Source organism: Cervus elaphus, chromosome 12, assembly GCF_910594005.1.
Source record: "Cervus elaphus chromosome 12, mCerEla1.1, whole genome shotgun sequence".
Lineage (NCBI taxonomy): Eukaryota > Metazoa > Chordata > Mammalia > Artiodactyla > Cervidae > Cervus > Cervus elaphus.
Window position 1 is genome coordinate 2434340 of NC_057826.1, and position 21864 is coordinate 2456203.

The 21864-nt window shown below is 50.6% G+C and overlaps 1 protein-coding gene across 9 annotated transcripts in view; it reads left to right on the forward strand.

Annotated features, from left to right (window-relative positions):
* The window catches only part of FOXN3 (forkhead box N3), a 439226-nt gene that overhangs the window by 225529 nt on the left and 191833 nt on the right, over positions 1-21864 (forward strand). For all 9 annotated transcript variants that reach the window (XM_043919231.1, XM_043919228.1, XM_043919235.1 and 6 more), the window contains one exon: positions 16902-17038. In XM_043919231.1, coding sequence (XP_043775166.1) covers positions 16902-17038 — 137 coding nt within the window. The remainder of the gene's footprint in view (positions 1-16901; positions 17039-21864) is intronic.

Genomic DNA, 21864 nt, shown 5'->3' on the forward strand with positions numbered 1-21864 from the left:
TTTTGTTTTGGACATTGCGGACATTATGGGCTTCCCTGATAGCTCAGTTGGTAAAGAACCCACCTGCAGTGCGGGAGTCCCCGGTTTGATTCCTGGGTCGGAAAGATCCGCTGGAGAGGGGATAGGCTGCCCACTCCAGCATTCTTGGGCTTCCCTGGTGGCTCAGCTGGTAAAGAATCCGCCTGAGATGTGGGAGAGCTGGGTTTGATCCCTGGGTTGGGAAGATCCCGTGGAGAAGGGAAAGGCTCCCACTCCAGTATTCTGGCCTGGAGAATTCCATGGACTGTGTAGTCCATGGGGTCTCAAAGAGTCAGGCACAGCTGAGTGACTTTCACTTGAACATTGTAGAGTCTGACACTGGATTTGAATCATTTCATATTCAAATTTGAAATTTAAATTCTCAATGATGAAAGAACTAAGATCACTGTTATCAGTGGTTGGTTTTTCCCTGTTGTATCTTGTTGGCTTGTTGGAGAGCCCCACCCCTTGCCCCAAGACAGCTTATAGTTTTTCAGCTTGAAACTTTGGTTTGTGTTTTATTTTCCTGTAGGTCAGCCTGACCTAGTCCAGAACACCAGTGGTTTTCAGGGTGAGGATGACTTTTAGGACTTAAATTCTTAGAAATCTTGATTTTATATTCTTGTTGTTAGAATTGAATTCATAGCACAGAGCTGTTTTCTACTGTATATAATGTTTTAGCTTAGATGCAGTTTTAATTTGCTGTTCTAAAACTGGAAAGTTCCCAGCAAACGCTGTCCTATTTGCAGTTCTTACGCACGGTTAAAGTGACTCTGAAACACAGTAGAAATCATTGATGAGGCGCTTGTAAAGGAATTCTGCAGAGAATATTTTTAGCAACAACATACTTTTCTAATCCTGTAATCGAGTTTTCATGTTGGAAAGCTTGCTTCACTTTTTAAGAAGATGAATTCTGTGCCTTCAAGGTACACAGTAGAGTAAATTAGGATGGAAGTCTTGTGGCATTTTCCCCTCTGCCGGACGCTGTCCTCTATGACTTGCAGAAATTGCAAGGGAAGCAACATGCACATATTGTGGCAAGTAGATTCCAAGAGTGAAATTCTAGAGTGATGGGTTTGGTTTTTATATTTGCCAGTCACTGTCCTGGCGGGAGACAGATGGCACACTCCAGCTGAAGGAACCAAGGGGTATTTAATAAAAGGCTTGTTGGCAGCAGCGGGCAGGGATACAGGAACCCAGCAAGGATGGTGTCCTCCCCCCAGGGGAGTTGGGGGTGGCTGGCTGCCCTGGGGGACTTTTCTCAGGCTCAGGTTCAGGGGTGAAGGAGGGGAAAAGTAGCTGAGTCGTGGGTCCTCAGTGAGGGCGAGACGTTTGGTAGAGGGGTGCAGCTGACTTGGGGAGAGCTGGGGCGGGGAGGGGGTGCGGTAAGTACCTGCCCGCAGTCTTCGCCCCTCCCCGCCTCTCTCGCGGAGCACTCCCTGGAGGTCCGCGGCCCCGGGAGACTGACCGCACGGCCACGGATGTCAGCCTGGCGGGGCTGTGAGCAGAGTGCGGGGGCGCAGCGTGGCCTGCAGGGCGGATGGAGTCTGTCCAGCGCTTCTGTGTGGCCCAGAGTGAGGGGACCAGGGAATACGCACGGGTCCCCACGGGCCCCGAGTGCCTGGTGCGTGTGCGCTCAGCCCTGACAGAGGCCAGCGAGGAGCCAGGCTCCCGGTGAGCGGTGGGTCATAGTGCAGAGTGAAGCATATTAAGGGTCTCTCCTGAATTTAAAATGCCTCCGCGGGGCTCCATGCTTCCTTTGCTGGGGACGTAGGTTCCATCCCTGGTTGAGGAACTAACCGACCCGTCAGACCGCGCTGCACCGCAGGCAGTATGGTATAGCCAGAAAGCAACAACAAGGACACCACCTCTGCACAGAGCCCCTGCCTCTTTCCGGCTAGGTTTTAGAGTCTTTGTTTTCCAGCGTTTGATAATTACTTTCCTGTCCCTGGAGGCTGGTACGAAACCCGGGGAGATCCCTCCCAGGAGGAGAGCTTCCCTGCTGCCCGGGCTCCCTTTGGGAAAGCAAACGGCAGAGCTGGGCTTTCGAACGGGACACACCCCACAACTCTTCTGGGTGCGGAGGGTCTCTCCGACCTGGGGCTCTGGAGGCCCTCACACAGGTTGGCCACAGCGCAGATGTTGGGAGTGCGCTTCCCAGCCGGAAGCCCCTGCCAGCTCTGAGCGGTCCTCAGGGATGCCGCGTTGCGGGAGGAGGTGCTCCTAACATAGGTGATCTTTTTTTGTTGTATTTGTTTTGGGGAACAGTTACACGGTTGAAACACCCCAAAGTACAACACTTCCTTCTGTTGTCTTAAAAGATGGATAACAGCGCCTTAGAGATGCACTAAGTACTTATTCTGTACTTACAAGGACATTGTTTTTGTTCCGTCACCAAGTCGTGTCTGACTCTTTGTGACTCCATGGACTGCAGCACTCCAGGCCTCACTTTCCGTCCCCACCTTCCAGAGTTTCTCCAAGTTCATGTCCACTGAATCACTGATGCCATCCAACCATCTCATCTTCTCTCGCCCTCTTCTGCCTTCAGTCTTTCCCAGCATCAGGGTCTTTTCCAATAAGTTGGCCAAAGGACTTGACTTGTCAGAAATGTAAATCACATCCTCCCTGTGGTGTGTGGACCCCACAGGCTGTGTAGACCTTAACTGTGTGTAAGACCTTACCCGTGTAGACCTTACCCCAGAGGTTGAGTGTAATTTTGGGCTGTGGTTATGTTGCCAAATAAATCCGGTGTCGATGATTTCCAGCCTGAGGATGTTGGAGTTTAGCTTTTTCTCACCCACTTTAGAGCTTGCCCATCCAACCAAAGCCCTTTCTCTCCTAATTCCCTTTGAGAATTTCTCTAAAGTAGCACACAGTTAAGAATCTCCCTCCTGCCAGGTGAGTTCAGAGACCCGGGACCCCGCCTGGAGGGGAGGGGATGTAAATCCTGATACACCCATACACAAGGCGCCTCACTTTGTGGGATGCTGTCTATCTTGGTACAGCCCATCCTGCAGATTGTCGGACTGCTCTGATGCTCCAGATTTGCAGACGTTTCCAGGAGGCTGGATTTTCTCCTGGAAGCAATATGATTTGTTGGAAAGATGGAGGCAACTGAGAAGATTGAGGCTGATTCTGCTTCTCACTGACCAGGGTCTAGGGAAGCCCTAGGTTTTCAGAGCCCTTGTTTTCTTGGCCATAAACAGGCCTACTCTTCTCACATTGCTTCCCTGGGTTGTTTCAGGACACCTGAGATGCTTGATTGCCCTTTGAAATTTGCTCTGCAAGTGAAACGGTCATGTTTTGTCTGCCGAGGGTCACGTGCCAGCAACACAAATATAAAATCATGATAATAACAATGGTAACTTTGGACTGTTTTTCATCAGACATGAGCAATTAAAGAACATGAGTGTGTGTGTATCAGAAAGCGTTTGTAGACACACTCCCATTTAAGGGTATACATCACTTCTTACAGTTGGTGTTCCGCCCAGTTTCTTGTGATTTGACTCAGAAACGTGTGATCAGGGTTTTATGGAAGCTGGCTACCTACCTACGGGTGTTGGTTCATAGACTTTGATTTTGCTAGTGACGTGCACAGCTCCTGAGTCAGACTCAGGCAAGTTAGTTAACTTGCCTGGACGTTCACTTCCTCATCTGTCGGGCCATCCTGCTAGGCACCTCCCAGGTTTGTTGGGAGAATGAGATGAAACAATACACATGGATGCTAGATCGGCGCTCGGCACCTGGTCAGCTCCTGGTCAGTGTTCACGGTCATGGCCATCACTGTTAGCCCTACAGCAGCTCCAGTGTGGGGGCTGGAGTCGCGTGCGTAGCTTGAGGTCCACGTTGGGCTGACACTTAGGCCAGGTGACTCAGCAAGGTCCTGAGTGTGCTAAAATTTCCTGGGTATAAACTTCCCCTGGGTAATCAGGGGCTGACTGTTTCTCTAAACCTTAATGGTCCAAGTGCCATTGGTAGGGGCCCCAGGGCGTCCCTGGGCAGCGCACCTCGCTTCCCCATGTCTCCCCTCCCATGTGGGGAGATGGGTTGCCGGTTGCAGGAGTCTGGCCTGAGCCCCAGCTCAGGACCAAGGAAGCAGCAGTCAGAGAGGCCTCCTGCACCGTGAGATGAGACGTGGGCTGTCCCCCCACTTCTCCGTCCGACGTGGCGTGATCAGGTGACGCAGAGCTCTTGGCGGGCTCTCTCCGCGGTGTCTGCTTGGCTGTCTTGTCTCCGGGTATGACTGTCACTTATTGATGAACCTCCTGAGCTTCTGGTTGACTCTCGAGGGCTGTGCTCCATGTTCCCAACCTCAGGTCGCAGTGAGTCCACAGCTGAGCTCAGAAGCATCCAGAAGCAGGTGCGCTGTCCCAGGTTGCCCCCGTGGGCCTGGACGAATCTCCTAGGTCACTGTGCTTGTGGCCCCGGTGGACCCCATCGTGACCAGTGCTCCGTGTTGACACTGGCCTCTCCTGGTGACACTCACACGCTCTCACCAAGGTGTGGGGCTTGCAGAAGAGGTGTGTAGGCATGGAGGTTGGCAGCCCCACCCTGGTGTAGGACCTCCCGGGAACACAGTTTGCGAGAACGATAGGATGATGAGAATGAGACGATGATGCGGTTAAGGCTGTCACTTGTCTTTTAAGTACTACTGATCCTTGGCCAACAGGGGTGTGGACTGCGAGGCTCTACTTATATGCAGATTTTTTTCCAATAAATATATTGGAAAAAATTTTAGAGATCTGTGACCATTTGAAAAAACTCTCAGATGAACTTCATAGCCTGGGAATATCGGGAAAATTAAGAGACATACAAAATACATGCTAATTGTATACATGATTGATAATTCTGGTCAGCAGTAGACGATTGTGGTTGAGTTTGGGGGCAACAAGACCTATATAAGGATTTTTGACTGTGTGTGAGGGCTAGGGGTCGGTGCCCCCTGCATTGTTCAAGTGCCTTGTTCAGTGGGCCTCAGGGAGACTGTGAGGCCAGGAGGGGACTCTGAGACGTTAGGTAGCTGTGTGATTTCATATGGTTCCTAGGGTCCAGGTCAGCGAGTCTTTTGGGGGACTCTGTGCACTTATGTTCTTCTTCAGCGTTAATCCCAAGACTAGGTCCTTGTCTGACTCCGTCTCTCCTCCCCCTCTGCCTTGTGCTTGATCAAACCCGTGTTCCTGTGGACTTCTGGATGAGCCACCTCTTACCTGCAGTCGTCCTGGACGCCCTCTGCTCCCGGGACCCCATGAGTTCTGTCCGTGTCTTGACGACACCTACAGTAATATCAGAGGAATCTTGAAGGGTCACGTGGTCATTGTTGCTTGCCCTCCTGGGTCAGGGATGGTTTCTGATTTTATGTTCATAACTGACGCCCCTGCACCAGAGGCCTTTGCAGTTGGGAAGCATGTGTTAGAATTTAGAGGCACTGTAAAGGCAATTTCTCCTTCCAAGTGGGCCGAGTTGCCTATAGCAACTCACTGTGGTGAAAACCTGGACTACCAACCTACGAACTGCCCCCCAGGCCCCTTCAGGACCACCAGGGAGAGAAGGGGGTGCAGAGGATGAGATGGTTGGATAGCATCATTGGCTCTGGACATGAATCTGAGCAAACTCCAGGAGGCAGTGAAGGACGGGGAGCCTGGCGTGCTGCAGTCCATGGGGTCGCAGAGAAACGACTCAGTGACTCAACAGCAAGGGAGAATGGGTGTCTCGTTGGTCCCAAGGCCAGCGGTCACTCTGCGCAAAGCCAGCCAACCAGCGGCCAGCCCAGCGTGCACGTTCTACCCAGCGGGTCTTTGCGATTGTGTTTTAAAAATAAAAGACCACAACCGTTAAGCTCCAGCCTAGTCCACAGACACCCTGTAAGCGTAACTCTTACCTGGCTGGGCACATTCAACAACTTTTAGTTATGGAAATAAGGTGATCAAATTATATGTGCCTGCTAGATAAGATCATATTGGAACGTTTAAAAATAGATGAGTAACTGTGGACAACCAGAAGAGAAAGCGGCGCTCGTGGGCCAGTTGAAATGCACCCAAGGGTGTCTCTGTCAGACCCACGTGGGCCCTTGTCACCCTCCATAAAACGTTACTGTGTTAATTGTCATTTGCAGAGTCTGAATCCCTTTTTAAAAAGTAGAAGTACCGGGAAGGGTGCAGGTTCAGTCCAGAGCTGGCGCTGGCTCTCAGCTCCTCCCCTCTTCATGGGGTGTTTGTGAGAATTCTTTCCTGCGTCTTGAACTTTTAAAATAACCAAATTTTTGTTTCTGTCAGTGTCCTGAATGGTGAGTTTTATCTCCCCTCTTACCAACTTTAAATCAGTTTGCTTTTTAAATTGAAAAAAAAAAAAAGGCACGAAAAAGGCAACTTAATGTATGTTCTCCCATGTAGCCTTTTTGCAATTTGCTTATGCAATTTTAACTTTAAGGTGGTAGGTGTGATGCAAACAATTGTTATTTTAAAAAAGGAATGTCTCCACATTCCGAACAACTTTATCACATATTGTCCTTCCCTGGTGTATTAATATATCAGGTGACAAATACAACCTTGTAAATTTGCGTGTCTTTGTTTCTTTAATAAAGTTATTAGAAATTAAATGGTCATGGAGAATTTGTTTATCCATAAGTCCTCTCTTTGTGTGTATGGGGTGGGAAGATAGAGTGGTTTGATGCTACAACATCTTTTGATTTTGTTTGAATAGTTATTTTGCTCTTTGAAGTGTTATAGCATGGCTGGTGTTACAAGTATATAAGACCGTCAGCTTTTTCTATTTCCTGTGAGTTTTGGGAGTGTATGAAATTTCTGTAAACTTCTGTGTGTCTGTATTCCTTCTCATCCCGCCTAGGTAGTACTGTGATGTTTCAGGAGTGGAAGAAGAGTTGACCTTCATTTGCTAAAGGTCCCCAAAGGACAGATTGGTGAAATGAATTGGGAAAATCCCAAGGTTTAGTTGGTTAAAAGTGGTGATTTTAAAGATGCCAGTTTGACTTTCAGACTTAAGTGTGAGGGTGTGCATGTGTGTGTGTGTTCCCTTTTCTTTATTAGAACTTCCCAGTGGTGTGTTTGACAGGATTTATAAGTAAGTGTGTGTTAGGTGTTTTGGTGATCATCTTATTATTAATTGTTGTTAGCTGACTTGCTGTAGACTGCCTCTGGCAATTGGAAAACAGTCATCTGGAGAGCACCAAAAGTAACTCATTTCAGCCCAAACACTTTGCCAGCGTCCATGAGTTGATGTGCTTCAGAATTGCCCTCCCCTTGGCTTCCCCCAACCCCAGTGGGAATCAGTGATGGCGTGGAGGTCGGCATCGCGGTGCGTGACGGAGGAGAGAGTCCTGAAAGGCAGGGGCCACTGTCACAGACTCCAGGCAACGGGTCGCCTTCTGCCATCCCCCGCCACCCAGCTCCACCTGCCAGGTTTCTCCTGGAGGTGGATTTGGTTTGGGGCAAATCTTGGGGTTGTTTTGATTTTATTTAGGTGATAATGCAAAGAAGTGATTGATTCTTCCTGCATTGATTCCACACACACACACACACACACATGCGTGTGTGCACACACTATCTGTCCACCTTCTCCCAGAGAAATGAAGCCTTTTCCTCGTTCCTAGGAAGTTTCTTCCCCACCTGTTCCCCCATCTCCATGGATGTTTGGGGAAGGGAGGGGGATTTTCAGAGACAGCCGAGGAACGCTGTGGAAGAGCCTCAGCAGGGAACTCATGTGTCTGAATACTGCACAAGTGGTGTGTTCTTCTTGGGTTTCAGCTTCCCAGCTTTTAGACTACATCTGTAAAATAATAGCAAGATGGTTGCGTGAGTGGAAGAGATCTGTGGATCTGATATTCAGAAGCAGCCTTGTCAGCGAGTTGGAAATAGTCAGTGGCTGTGAGTCAGGGGCTCTGTGTCCAGCATTTGACGCCCCCAAGCTGGGCTGGTGGTGCTGGGGCTGCCCTTCCTGCCTGCGAGACCCCTCCCCAGAGTGGAGTGAGCCTGAGACCCGCCGGGCCAGGGTCTTGAGAGAGACTCCTGTCTGGCCCAGGTGCGTCATTTCTCTCTTCCATCCTTCTGTCTGCTTTTGGAAAACAACGTGTTTAGAGAGCCAAGTGGGACATTTAAAACACTGCAAGTCATTTGGGAAATCTAAATGTGTGATGTGATTTCTTTAAAAAAAGAAAAAGCTTTCCTCTGGAGTAATTGTGTATTTCGTTATGGGAAATGAACGATATATCTAGAAACAAATGCCTCGTGATCAGCGTTGTCCTCTTTCCCTCTTTCAGGCACCTGGCTGGTTCTTGAGATCATTTGCTTAATAGTTTTAAACTTTAAACCCCCTCCCCCACCCCGAAGTCTCTAGATTATAAATTATAGAACTTTAGGACAGAGGGGGCTTGGAGTCACTCCCTCACTAATAAACATCTTGAGGTGAGGTGGAATGGTGTCACTTGTTAGGATAACTTTTCTCTGTTTTTTCCAGAATCTCCCAAACTCCCCTGTGATGTCCTTTGACCGGGAGAACTGATTCAGCGCCTTTCTCACGCGGGGGGTGGTGTTAGGCGTGTTCTGTGTGTTATCGCCTCTGAGCCCAGGGGGACTGGGAGAGGATCGTTTCACCCTAGCGTGTAGGTGCAGGAACGGCCGTCTCGGAGGACGCGTGGTTAACTCCTGGTGTCAGCACAGCCGGCTGGCGGTGGAGACAGGGTCCACACAGGCGGACCCCTCGGCTGTGCGGCTGCATTCCGGAATGCTCCCGGGAGCCCCCGCGTTGCCCGTCATCGGTCAGAGTCTGCGAGGGGCGTGTGCCTCTCATCTTGACAGTCCAGGGAGCCTGGACCTCGCAAAGCCAGACCCTGTCCTGGGGCCCTGCTTGGAGAGGGACAGGAAGGCTGGGAGCGCACGGTCTCCAGGGGCATCTGGGGGCTCCCGGGGCAGCCTGGGGGGCGGGAGGGGGCGCTGAGCAGGGAGCCTGGCCCAGGGTGGGTCCACAGGAGGAGCTGGCCTGGGGGGGGCTGTGTGTGTGTGTGTGTGTGTGTGTGTACATGTATACATGTGAGTGTGCGTACATGTTTGTGTGTGTGCGCGCACGTGTACTCCGTCGGCTAGCGTGTGTGTGTGCGTGCATGTGTGTGTGTGTTTGTGTGTGTGTACGCGCATGTGCACCCCGTTGGCTGGTTTGTGCAGTCTTTTATAGTTGTGTATTTCTTTTCAAAGATGTCTGTTGAGCTCCTCCTCTGTGATAGGAGTTGTCGCAGGAGCTGGAGACACAAGAGACGCCCGAGCTGGGCAGGGCCGGGTGCCCGTGGCCTACAGCTGTGCATCGCTGTCTTTCTCTGGACGTTCTGCATCCTAAAAAAATGGACTCTGCCTTGTGTCCTGCTTACAAGGGTTGTTAAATTGTTTGTTTCAAAATGAGGCACGAGGGACCTCCATTCCTTCGGGCCACAGAGCTTGGAACGGGCACGTGACCCACCGAAGTCAGGGTCCAAGCCTCCGGACTGGTGCTGAGGGGGAGTTTTGTGGGAATGGGGGACACAGGACTCTGACAGCATCAGCGCCTGCCCCCCTTGCCTCCCCTCCTTGTCTCTCCCTGAGGAGCCTGGCAGGACCCAGGTCTGGAGGAGGAGGCCAAAGGCAGGACTCCTGGGGGTGGCCCATGGTGGGGGGTGGCCCATGGTGGGGGGTGGCCCGTGGGGGCTGCACAGGGCCCGGCGGGAGAGCTCCTCGTCTGCGGTGAGCACACCTGGCCGTTTCCAGGAGAGGACTTCCCACTTGTCTCCTGGACCTGGGAAACATTCAGCATGTTGGGCAGAAAGGCCACCTGATGAGCAGTGTCAGCGTCAGGCGCTCCACCTGTAAAGCTCCAGGGGTCTTTGGGGCCGACTGTGTGGACCTTGTCAGTCTCGGTTTCCAGCCTGAGCCCCCAGACCGGGGAACAGAGGGGCGACTTTGGAGCCCCTTCCCACGCCCAAGTCCAGCTCCTCCTGCTCATGGCAGCTATGCTGCGCCAGGCTTCACTCCTCCACCCCCAGGGCGCGTGCAGGGCGGTCCTCTCCCCCCAGGAGGTGGCAGGGCTGAGCTCTACGGGGCCGGGCCCTCTCCTGGGCAGCACTGGGCGGCCACGTGGTCCTGGTACCCAGGGGCATCCGTGTGCAGAGGAGCGACTCGAGGCTCAGCAGTGTGGGCCTTCCCCAAGGTCTCACATCCCTCCCGGCGTCACCCCAGTGCCCGGAGCTCTGCTTTGTTCTACTCTGAGCCTTTCGCTTCCACCTCTGCTGTCAGACAGTGGAAAACAAATAACCATATGTGATTTTTTTTTCCCCCCTGTGGATGAAATTTGCATTATTTCACAATTTGGCAAGCGCACCTCCGTCAGGGCAGGGCCTGCTGCTTTTAGAGCCTGGTGTCAAGAAACGCTGGCTATTTAATATTTTACCATCGTGATCAGGAGAGCAGGGTTTGTTGAGCTTTTATGATGTACCACGCACAGGATTATCTCATTTAATCCTTGCAACAGTCCTGTGAAGCGGTGTAATTACAGCCTTTCCAATTTACAGATGAGGAAACTGAAGCCCAGAGCACTTAAGTCACTTGCCCAGGGCCACACGGCTGGCAAACCCAGCACAGGGCTTGCTCTGTCTCCCTGGCCCCATGTCTGTGCCAACGGAGTAAGGGCCACCCCTCGAAAACTCAGCGATCTGCTTCTTGCTGACTTTATGGGTGCTTGGTGCAGGCCCAGAACAGAAAAACGGATGTTCTGGGAAGCTAGGAAGGAGATGAGCAGACGGGAAATTGAAGGCACCGATGTGCTAAGTAGCCTGTACTGACACATTCTCAGAGCATGGAGTTCGGAGCCCGTGGGCTGGTTTCGTCTGACCACTTGTTTTATACATGAGAACCTGAGACCCAGAGAGGGAAGGTGAGCTGGATGCACACAGTGATTTCAGAGAGAGCGGGGTTCTGCGCAGCTCAGCAAACACATCCTTCTCACGCACGTAGGCTCACCTGCTGCAGCAAGTGTCCAGCATGCCTCCCGCCCCTTCCCTGCAGAGCTCTTGGCTTAGACTGCAGATGGCAACCCCTCCGCATCCAATCCCCTAGAACGCGGCCCGACTCTCTTAGCCTGGGAAGACCCCCTTTCCTGGTTTTGGGTTCCTAAAATTATAGGAGTCTGACCCTTGGGTTCAAGGGCAGGAGCTGCAGGGGGCAGCAGCCACCCATGGCCTGCGTTTCTGTGAATTAAACGTCCCAGAAGCACAGCTATGCCTGTGGTTGTTTTTGTCCTGCAGCGGTGGAGGTGAGTAGTTGTGATAGAGACTGTCTGCCTACGAAAACTAAGATATTTATTTTGATCCTTTAAGAAAATGTTTACCAGTGCCAGCCGCAGAGGAATCCATTGATGGGCAACCTCTAAAGCCAGACCACCTCCAGCCCACCTTTCTGTGTCTGACCCGCCTTTGCTAAGGTCAGGGTCAGTTCAGTGACAGCGGAAGGGAGTGGCGTGTGTCCTCAGTCAGCAGCCCTTCACCCACGGGCGTCTCAGAGGCTCTGCTCACACGGGTCCTCTCCCCTCATCTCCCCAGCCCAGCCCCATCCCAGTCTCTGACCCACTTACTCGAATCAAGCCTTTATTTGTCTCTCTTCTTCACCTGCCACGTCTCATCCATCAGCGGTCGCGCTGCTCCTCCTCCTGAGGACTCCTGCAGCCATGCTCCCTTCCCTCCCCCATCACTTCACAGGCCCTCCTCCCTTCCCTCCCCCATCACTTCACAGGCCCTCCTCCTCCTCCCTTCCCTCCCCCATCACTTCACAGGCCCTCCCCGGGGCCGCTCCGCTTCCTTCTGTTCACACCCAGCGCGGGCGGGTCTCCCAGCCCACCGCCCTCTGTTCCTGACTGCGGGCACCGCGGTCTGTCCTGCTCTTCCTCGTGAACCCCTTGACCTCCTGTCTTCTGCCCCCTCTGGGACCCCGGCTTCAAGGGAGCAGTGGTCTTTCTGTGTTGTCTTGTCTTCAGTAAGGTACCCCACAGTGCCTGGCACGCGGTGGGTACCATACAGGTGAGGGAGTGGAGGGCCGTGGGCGCCGCAGGGAACACCCACGGAATTGGCATTTCAGGAACGTGCAACGGGGTTGTTCGGGCCCGACCTGTACACACACTGATGAGTTTAAATGGGTAACCAAGAAGGAGCTAGCGTACAGTGCCGGGAACTCTGCTCCGAATCCTCTAACCGTCTAACTGCTAAAGGAATCTGACAAAGACGCGTGCAGAGGTGTGACTGCACTACTTTGCTGTACACCTGAACCTAGCAAGCATCGTCCATCAGCTGTGCTCCAATAGAAAATGAAAAGTTTAGAAAAGGGGACTGTTTCAGATTCACCACAAACGGTGAATCTTGCCCTGTGGGTCTTGCCCCATTGGCCCCATCCCCCTGCATATTGGGTGCCACGTGTGTGGAGTCCTCCAGCACTGCTACAAGAGGGCTTTCTCCCTCAGAAGTGATGAGAACCCTTGTTCTAGAACAATGTTTCCCACCCTCTTTGGACCCAGAGCCCAGTAAGCGTGCGTGCTAAGTCGCTTCCATTGTGTCTGACTTTGCAACCCCATGGACTGTAGCCCGCCAGGCTTCTCTGACCATGGGGTTCTCCAGGCAAGAATGCTGGAGTGGGCTGCCATGCCCTCCTCCAGGGCATCTTCCCGACCCAGGGATCGAACCCGCGTCTGGATTGGCAGGCGATTCCTTACCGCTAGTGCCACCTGGGAAGGCCAGTTATAGTACCTGCGTGCCGCATCAATGTCGCGTGGCCCACAGTTTGTAAACCGCGTTTAAAGTACGGTCCTTACCTCCCGACACACAGCCCAGCAAAGAGACCCCCGCTGGAGTCCGGATGCTGGGCAGGCTGGCCCGTGTGGGCCTGCTGAGCTGCGGGACACGGGAGACACTCGTGGGCTGCCGGGGGCAGGGCCAGGCCTTGACCTCACAGGGAAAAACAGGTCATCTCGAAGTCGGGTTGAAGATTTAATTGATGTTTTTCTTCTCTTTCTCTCTTGTTTTCAGCCTTTCTCACTGATCAGTTCTTTCTGCAATATAGGTTCTCCTGGTCTACCTTTCCTGTTATGCACTGGTGTTTTTATTGCTAACAAGGGATTGTCTGCTAACTCTCCAGGTGCTTTTTAATTAAACCAACTTGGCTTCATCCGTATGTTTTCATTCCTTTTTTCTTTTACTTTGCACATTAGTTTTCTCAAACTATGTATGTATGTGTTTGTGTGCATAAGAAAGCTGTTCCCTTGACAGACTTTTTTTTTGTCTTAAATATGTATTTTACATGAAATATATATCATATATAAATGTTTTACATATATTTATATTTATGTTATATTTATAATATTTATATAAATGTCAATATAAATATGTTGCTGCTACTTTGCTCAATTGTATCCAACTCTGTGTGACCCCATGGTCTGTAGCCTGCCAGGCTCCTCTAGCCATGGAATTCTCCAGACAGGAATCCTGGAGTGGGTTGCCATTGCCTACTCTAGGGGATCTTCCCTACCCAGGGATTGATCCCACGTCCCTAACGTCTGCTGCACTGGCAGGCATATTCTTTACCGCTGTAAATATAAATATATTTATAAATATATATAAATATTTTTAAAGAGGTAAATGGATCTATGGATAGAGATCTTTCTTCCCTTATTGTTTTGAATTCCTTAACATTTAATGGAGCATGGTCCTCTGCTATTATGGTAAAAAAATCCATATTGGAACTTTAGATGAGATGCATATAATTCTAAAAACTCTGACCCTCAAACTTGTTACACAACTCTAATCAAATTACTTTTCTCTCCTGTGAGGGGCATTAAATGTAATTTTTCCTGGCTGAATAAACTTGAGCATTCTCTGCTCTGCATATTTCCATGTTAAAAGTTTTTAAGTCAACCTTCTTACTATTCTGAGCTGTTGCATAAGACCAAGGAGAATGCTTGCAAATCAGACACGGGGCCAGTCTGCCCCGCTCCTGCCAGTCTCTGCCTGCAGCTCTCTCTCCGGTGCAAAAGCACTGGAGGGTCAGAGGGATCCTGAGCGTCCCCGTGGGTGTATCCTGAAGACGCTTTTTAGGCTCGTTTCTTTCCTCTCTGAAAATTCTGCGTATAAGATACTGAAATTAGCGTCTGGTCTGTGGAGATCTATCCCTGTTCCTGGCCGCGCTCAGTGTAAGATGCAGAACTGATCAAGTAGGGACCATGATGGCCCCAGGAGCAGGCCTGCAGCGAACGGTGAGCACGTGCTGACCACGCTTGGAGGTGAACCTCAGCCTGACGATCATCGTGCAGAGACCTGGGCAGAAGGAGACTTCTAGCAGGGGGTCAGAACTGGCCTCCAGGGCCAGGAGACAAGTAACATGGAGTGAGGGGTGATGGAATGAAGGAGGCCTTAGAAAGTGGGAAAGCTCTCCAAAGGGCCCTTGCTGAGCCCGTGCAAAGGCGTCGGGGGCAGGCTGCTGCTTGTTCCTCATGGGCCGGGTTTGTTTACCTGCAGCCCGGTCCGCTGCCTCCGCTGGAACCTGGTGCTGCTTTCATGTTGGGAACAGCAGATATGGAAAGCATTGCCCGGCCGGCTTCACCTCTGTGCTTCTGTTCAGACAGAACTGTCCTTGACCCCCTCCACTGTTTACTGAGTGCCTTTACCTTCTCCACTGTTCCAGTTTCCTGTCTGCCCTCCTAGGCCCCACAGCAGTCTCTGGGGGAGGGGGCAGTCTTTATTTTGCCAGTGAGGAAGCCAGGACTTTCTCGGGGACCCTTATTTGCCCAAGGCCACGTAGGAAGGATCTGGCCTTAGGACTGTGTTCTCACTAAAGCTCCTCCGGCCTCTGGTACCTGGGTGGCTTACCTTGTGGACCGCCTCTCCCACCCCAGTCCTGCAGTGTTTTTCCCGTTTTCTTTTGGTAAATAATAGTGTGGTATAATCCACAAGATACCAAGGGTCGGGAGAAACCACATTCTTGGCTCATTGTTATTTCCCTTCATTTCTTTGTCATATTTCTAGTCCCTGTAAGATTAAACGGCTCCACCCTGAAAACCACCTTGATGAAAACAAAAGCTCCCATGTGGTTCCCAGAACTGAGATAATCTCCCTGCAGAAATGTCTGGGTTGCACATGGGCACTGGCCCTTCATCCAGAGGCCCAGGGCCTTGTCTTCAAGGGGATCAGAAAGCAGTCCCACGCTGCACAGCTTGTTTTCCAAGGACAGGATGGAAGGGCCAGGTCTGGTCTTTTGGTGGCCTGCCTGACTTACCCGGGAAGTGTCTTTGCTCAAAAGTGAACTCTTCTGGGCTTGAAAATGTGTGCATGGAGGGAAAGGCCACATAAGGACACTGAATTTTCCAAAGTTGAAATCATTCATGTCTTTAAACATCCGACTGATTAAACTGGGAACTTTGGTGTTTAGCCCAGGCAGGTTGGCCTGACTGGGACTGTGTTGGGGGGTCAGGCCTGCCCCTGTGATGGGGGAGGTTGGAGGCTTTGAGCATCTCCCTTTGCTCAGCGCACTGGTGCCGTTGAGCGTAGAGAACGTGAATGGGTTCTGTGAATATGTTGGTAAGTAAACTATTTGGTCGACTGGTGACTGAACTACACATTTTTTAAAGTTCTTTATAAAGATTTTGGGAATAACTTACATTTAGTGCTCCTTCTAAGGGATTTTCTTGGGCTTTTTTTTCCTCCTGCCTAATAGCTAAATGATTTTCTTGTTTGCTTTCTAGATCTTTCTGTAGTACAATAGTTGTGAAAATTAGAGGGTCCGTTGGCTGGAACCGTGGGGCGGGTGTGGGTTTATATAATTTGACTTCTTTTCTCTCCAAATCAGTAAATATTTACACATGACCTTATCAAACAGCTTGGGTACATTTGGTCACTTGAAAGGGGAGCAGCCAGTCCCAGCAGGACTCAGAGGCGAGGCTTCCATGTGTTTTATAAAATGCTGGGCTCAGAACACAAGCCTCCAACTGAAAGTGGGCCTGAGACTGAGTCCTCTGCTTTCCATGGAACCAGTTTGATAAGATTTGCATTTTTATAAAGTTTATGACTTCTGAAGATTGAGGTCTAGATCCAGAATTGAGTAATCATAAAAATAAACACTGGATTCTGGTTAAAGACTGACCACTGCCACCTGAGATCTTTTTGTTTCCTGGGGACGGTCATTACAGAATTCTTTTGTAAGCAGGAAGAAAACAAGTGGATTACTTTTCTGTTTTTGTAAAGTGGCACCAATGTAATATGGTTTGAAAAATCTAGCTCTTGAATTTTCAAAGCAGAAATGGAGTTTTGAGGGTGTCTCTACCATCTGCTTCTCTCAACCCTTAATAGCTGACAAATTTGAAACTCACTTTTTTAAAGAGAATACATGTTTTTCAAAGTTGACACTGAAAAATAATAAGGTAACTGAGGGTTTTGGCGTGTAGGATATGAAAATGACAATATTGTTGTAGCAACCTCACCTGGAAATAACATTCATTTTGTCAAACTTAATGTGAGTACACGGAAGTGCGCAGCATGCTGTGTAAAGGTCAAGAGCACCGTAGATAAGGTTGGCAGACAGTTAACAAAGAAGTAAGAGGCTTTAAGAAAAATAAGCTACTGTGATGAGAGCTGTGCATCTACTGAGTCGTGTCTGACTCTGCGACCCCATGCACTGCAGCCCGCCAGGCTCCTCTGTCCACGGGGTTCTCCAGGCAAGAATCCTGGAGCGGGTTGCCCTGCCCTCCTCCAGGGGGTCTTCCCCACCCAGGGATCGAACCCTGGTCTCCCGCAGTGCAGGCAGCCCACATCTACCTACTGCACAATAGCTGCTGTCTCTGTATTAATAACTCTTTAATTTTGATTTTCTTTGCAGAGTATCGGGAAAGGGTCATTGTGGTGCATAGACCCAGAGTATAGACAAAATCTAATTCAGGCTTTGAAAAAGACACCTTATCACCCACACTCGAATGTGTTCAACACACCTCCCGCCTCTCCTCAGGCATATCAAAGGTAAGCCGTTCAGACTTTTTTGTTTTCAAGTTCCTTTTTGTCTGTTTTTTGGTCTACTGAAGTTGTATTATTTTGGAAGAGACAGGCACTAATAGACTCTATGACTTTTAAAAATAACTGTAGAAAATGAGAAAGAAGTTAAGTATTCTTGGCGGCATTACCCGTTGTTGTCTTTTCTGCAAACCTTACCGCGTCTGCTGCTTGGGAGGAACACGTCTCCTTCTGGAAGGCTCCGTGGTGGGTGAAATAACGTCTCCCTGGGTAGAGACATTTGCACAGGAAAGTTGACAGCCTCAGCGTCAGAGCATGTGGTGGTCTGTAGGGATGGGAGTCCAGGAATGAGTCAGGTAAGCGATGTCTGCCTTCCCCTCCTCTGAGGGAGAGTGTCTCCAGTTGTTTGAGGGAAGGACGCCCTGAGTTGTTGCCATTCCCCGTCTCCATGTGGACGGTGCCCCGGGGCGATCGCTTTGTTTTGGTTCCTTGGTGTTTGCCTCTTCGAGGAAAACAGCAAAGGACCATAGAGACTTGGACTGCTCCTCGCATGCCCCTTTGTTTTCAGACAGTGAGGTCATGGATGCCGTTTTTACAGAGATGGAATAGGAGGGGAGGTTATGCAACCTGTCACTTAAAAAAAAAAATTGGTTCACGTTAGAGTCTATAAAAGTAGCCACATAACATAGAACCAGTTCTTAAAATGGGTTTTCTCTTGCATAGTGCTTGGGTTAGACGTCTGTCCCTCAGTGCCACCCAGAGAGTGTTGTTGCTGTTTTTCTTTAATGTGTAGAGATGTTTCCCTTGTCACCACCCAGTTAGGATACGTGAGCCTTGGGCTCCACGATTGTACCCACGAGGAACGGCGTGAATTCATACATGGCCGTGGTTTCACAGCCAGCATCGTTACAGACTCTTTCCCTGGACTGAGGGAGCACAGACTGGTCCTGGGAAACAGCATTGATGAAGTTCTTGTGCATCTCGGTGGAGAAGCATTCCATCACAGGCCCTGGACAATCAGTCTTCAGCAAGAGACGGAGAGGAACAGCTGGGCTCTCTGAGAAGACTGCTGTATGTCTGCCTTTGCTAGGCGATTAGCGTGATGGTAGCCATGGCAACTGCAGCGTCTCCATAGTAACGCGTAGCTGAGACAGGTGCAGTTGCATCACAAGGCTGCTTGTTGCCTGGCAAAAGGACAGGCCGTTAGTACTTAGATATACGCTGTTGCCTTAGAAACAAATAAGCCTACATAGCAACTACAGTTGGTTTGAAAGATCTGGGGGGGGGGGGGAAAGACTGTAGCCGCTTTTGTCTATGTTCATAAAAATCAGTGGAAGCATACTTTATTGGAAATGACAACTTGAGGTCATATAGCTGTAGGAGATGAAATGGGATTTTCCAAACCAGCCCAGCCAACACGGTAGAAATGTCCAGAAGGGCAGAGCCATATGCTTGGTTTTTTTCCTTGTGGCCGTAGCCCCTCCTGAAATGGGAGGAAGCTGGGACTGGAGTGGAGACTGGCCTGATACACGAGGTTCATGGGGGAGAGGAGGGCCCTCATTACTGGAGTAATTCCCAGGTTCTCATATTCCTTTTGTCATTCTGCTCCCCTCACCCTCCAAACCCCCACAGCAAACCCTTCACTTTGCTCCCAGCTTGTACCTCGGAAGTATTTCATATCCTTTTGCTTCTAAGAAGTTAAGAACATAAGTGTTATTCTCTGGGTCATATCGTGGGTTCATTTAGACCAGTATTTTGTTGCCAAATGCGACCCCAGGGGAAGCACAGTAATTACTGAATAATTTGAAGGATTATGGTAGGGCTCTAGGGGTTACAAGAGGAATGCATACTCGGGAGAGAGGCTCTACGTGCTGGCCTAAGCTTAATGACTGCATTTGATTTTTTAACATAGGCGTAAAAGCACAGACCAACTGGAACTTGTGTGATGAAGATAATTTCCAAACAAAAATGCGCCAGATCCCAGTCTGTCACATCCAGTTCCTCTTCTCCCAGATGACTGAGTAGGGGAAAAAGTTTCCATCTCTACCCATGCCAGGGCTTAGATTTCACCTTCATAAAGGTTCCTGGATGTGGGGTGAGAAGACATCCCAGGTTCTAGCCTGCCTCTTCCCTGTCTTAACTGTGTAAGAACAAGTCACCTTCTCTTTCCTGGGGACTGCGGTCCCTTCATCTGAAAGCCAAGAGCTGGCTTCGCTGTCCTCTAGTGTGGAAGGTTGTACTAAGGGTCCAAAGTGCTGGAGGGTTGGACAGTATCTGTACAGCTGACGGAGATGTGTTCGGTTCCGTTTTAAAGCCTTGGGCCACTTGCGGACGTGACTTGGGGAAGATGCAAGAGGGACGAAGCGAGTCGTTAAACAGGGGCCCCACGTGATGACTTGAGGTGGTCTGGCTGGGTCCTCTGTGACGCGGGGGACCTGTCCACCCCGCGGGGTGCACTGCTGCGCAGGGCACCTGGGAAGCACCTGGATCTCCCGAGCTGGTCCTCAGCATCTGAAGTGGTGACTGTGCTGGACGGGCGGTTACTGCTCGGACTCGGAGGCACGCTGGGCAAGGGGTGCTCTGCAGCGAGCGGCAGGGGGCTGGAAACTGCAGGGAGGACGAAGCATCTGAAAGCACTGCCCCCCAACCTTGCCCACGTCCAGATAGAGCGCTGAATGTCGCCGCGCCGAACCTCGTGCCTCTGTTTGCCAGGGTCCACGTTCGGGTGCTTGTGAGAAGCATCGCCCTGACCTCTGCCTTCGTCTCCAGGGTCGTGCGCCTTGTCCTTCTGGTGTGCTGTGTCCACGTCTCCCCTTTTTGTAAGGACATCGGTTATCCTGGATTCAGGGACACCCTTTTCAGTATGATGCACTCATTACGTCTCCGATGACTCTGTTCCCAAACGGGTTCACGTTTTGAGGTACTCGTAACCAAGACTTTAACGTGAAACTTTTCTGTGGGGTGGGGGTTGAATACACAGTTCACCCCCTAACAGCTTTTAAGTAAGGCATCTCACTGATAAAAATACGGAAAAGCAGAAAGTTAAGGAAGTGTTCAGAAAACAAGGATGTCGTAGGTCTACCCGAATTTGCCCCAGTAGCCAAAGCTGAGACAACTCAAACAAGAAATAAATAGCATGGCATTGGGGTTTTAACCCCAAATATGAAATCCGTATGTATGAATCCACACTATATGGATTCATAGTGGACTATATAAATCAAATATATTTATATTTGAGCATACAAATAAATGCTCAAATAAATGAGAGTAGAGACAAATTTCCCTTATGGAAGAATTGTAAGTAATTTATGTAGATATTTGTCTGTTCAAGGAATTGGAGTTTTAACTCCCTACCTTTTGAGTGGCTGCACTTGGTGACTTATTTCCAAAGAGCAGTATCTGGAAATGGGGGTGGAAAAGGAAGTTTCCGGTGAGAAAGCCTGGCAGTTGCTACCTTGGCCAGGTGATCAAAGCTAACACCGTCTGTGATGTGAAGCTGACAGCACGCACCTTTGATACAACGTCGAGAAATTGTCACTCCACCCTTGTTGTCCTCCTCCTCAACATCCGTAACTCCAGTGCAATCAGAGAAAGGTGCCAGGCAGGGTTTTGTCCCCAAGGGGGAGGGGGTGGAGACATCCTTCAGAATACCTGATCAGCTGGCTTTACAGGTGTTGGGTCATCAAAAACAAGGCAAGTCTGAGAAAAGCTGCTACGGGTCAGGGGAGGCTGCAAGGACATGGATCTCTTGGATAGGTTCCTGGGCTTCCCACGGGCACAGGTGGTGAAGAACCTGCCTGCCAAGGCAGGAGACATAAGAGACGCAGGTTCGATCCCTGGGTCAGGAAGATCCCCTGGAGAAGGGCATGGCAACCCACTCCAGTGTTCTTGCCTGGAGAATCCCACGGACAGAGGAGCCTGGCGGGCTACAGTCCTTGGGATCACAAAGAGTCAGGCATGGCTAAGGATAGTTTCCTGGAACAGGAAAAAGACATTGGGGGAAAACTAGTGAAATAGGAATAATGTGTGTAGTTCAGTTCAGTTCAGTCGCTCAGTCAGGTCCGACTCTTTGTAACCCCATGGACTGAAGCAAGCCAGGCCTCCCTGTCCATCACCAATGCCCGGAGCTTGCTCAAACTCATGTCCATTGAGTCAGTGATGCCTCCAACCACCTCATCCTCTCTTGTCCCCTTCTCCTCCCGCCTTTCTTTCCCAGCATCAGGGTCTTTTCCAATGAGTCGGCTCTTCGCATCAGGTGGCCAGAGTATTGGCGCTTCAGCATCAGTCCTTCCGATGCACACCCAGGCCTGATCTCCTGTGGGGTGGGCTGGTTGGCGCTCCTTGCAGCGATGGTGACACACCTGTGTGGGTTCCTCAGTTGTGACGAGTGTTCCGCAGTGACCTACGGTGTTAACTGCAGGCAGACCGAGTGTAGGGCTGAGAACTCTTGGCGCCGTCTCTGCAGCTTTGCTGTGAAAGAGAAAGCAGTCCCCAGATCACAGCCTGGTTGAGTCGTCAGCTTTGTGTCCACGCCCTTTCCATCACGATGGAGAGTAGAAAGCACAGCAGTTCGCCTGACCCATTTGGAGTCACTGTTACCATCGCGACGAGACATCTGGAGAGCTGACATCAGGGCTTCTACCTCGTTCCCCCCAGCATCTCCTGGGCTGTACAAGGGGCTTCTCTGTAGGTTCTCGGAACTTTATTTCCACGAATGGGCCTCAGCTGTGCTTGGGAAGGGTCCCCGAGGCCTAGCGGCCCACGCAGTTCAGCTTCCTTCTTTTCCCAGCTTTCGCCAGCGTGATGTTCAGACTCTAGACCTGGAAGGAGGAGGG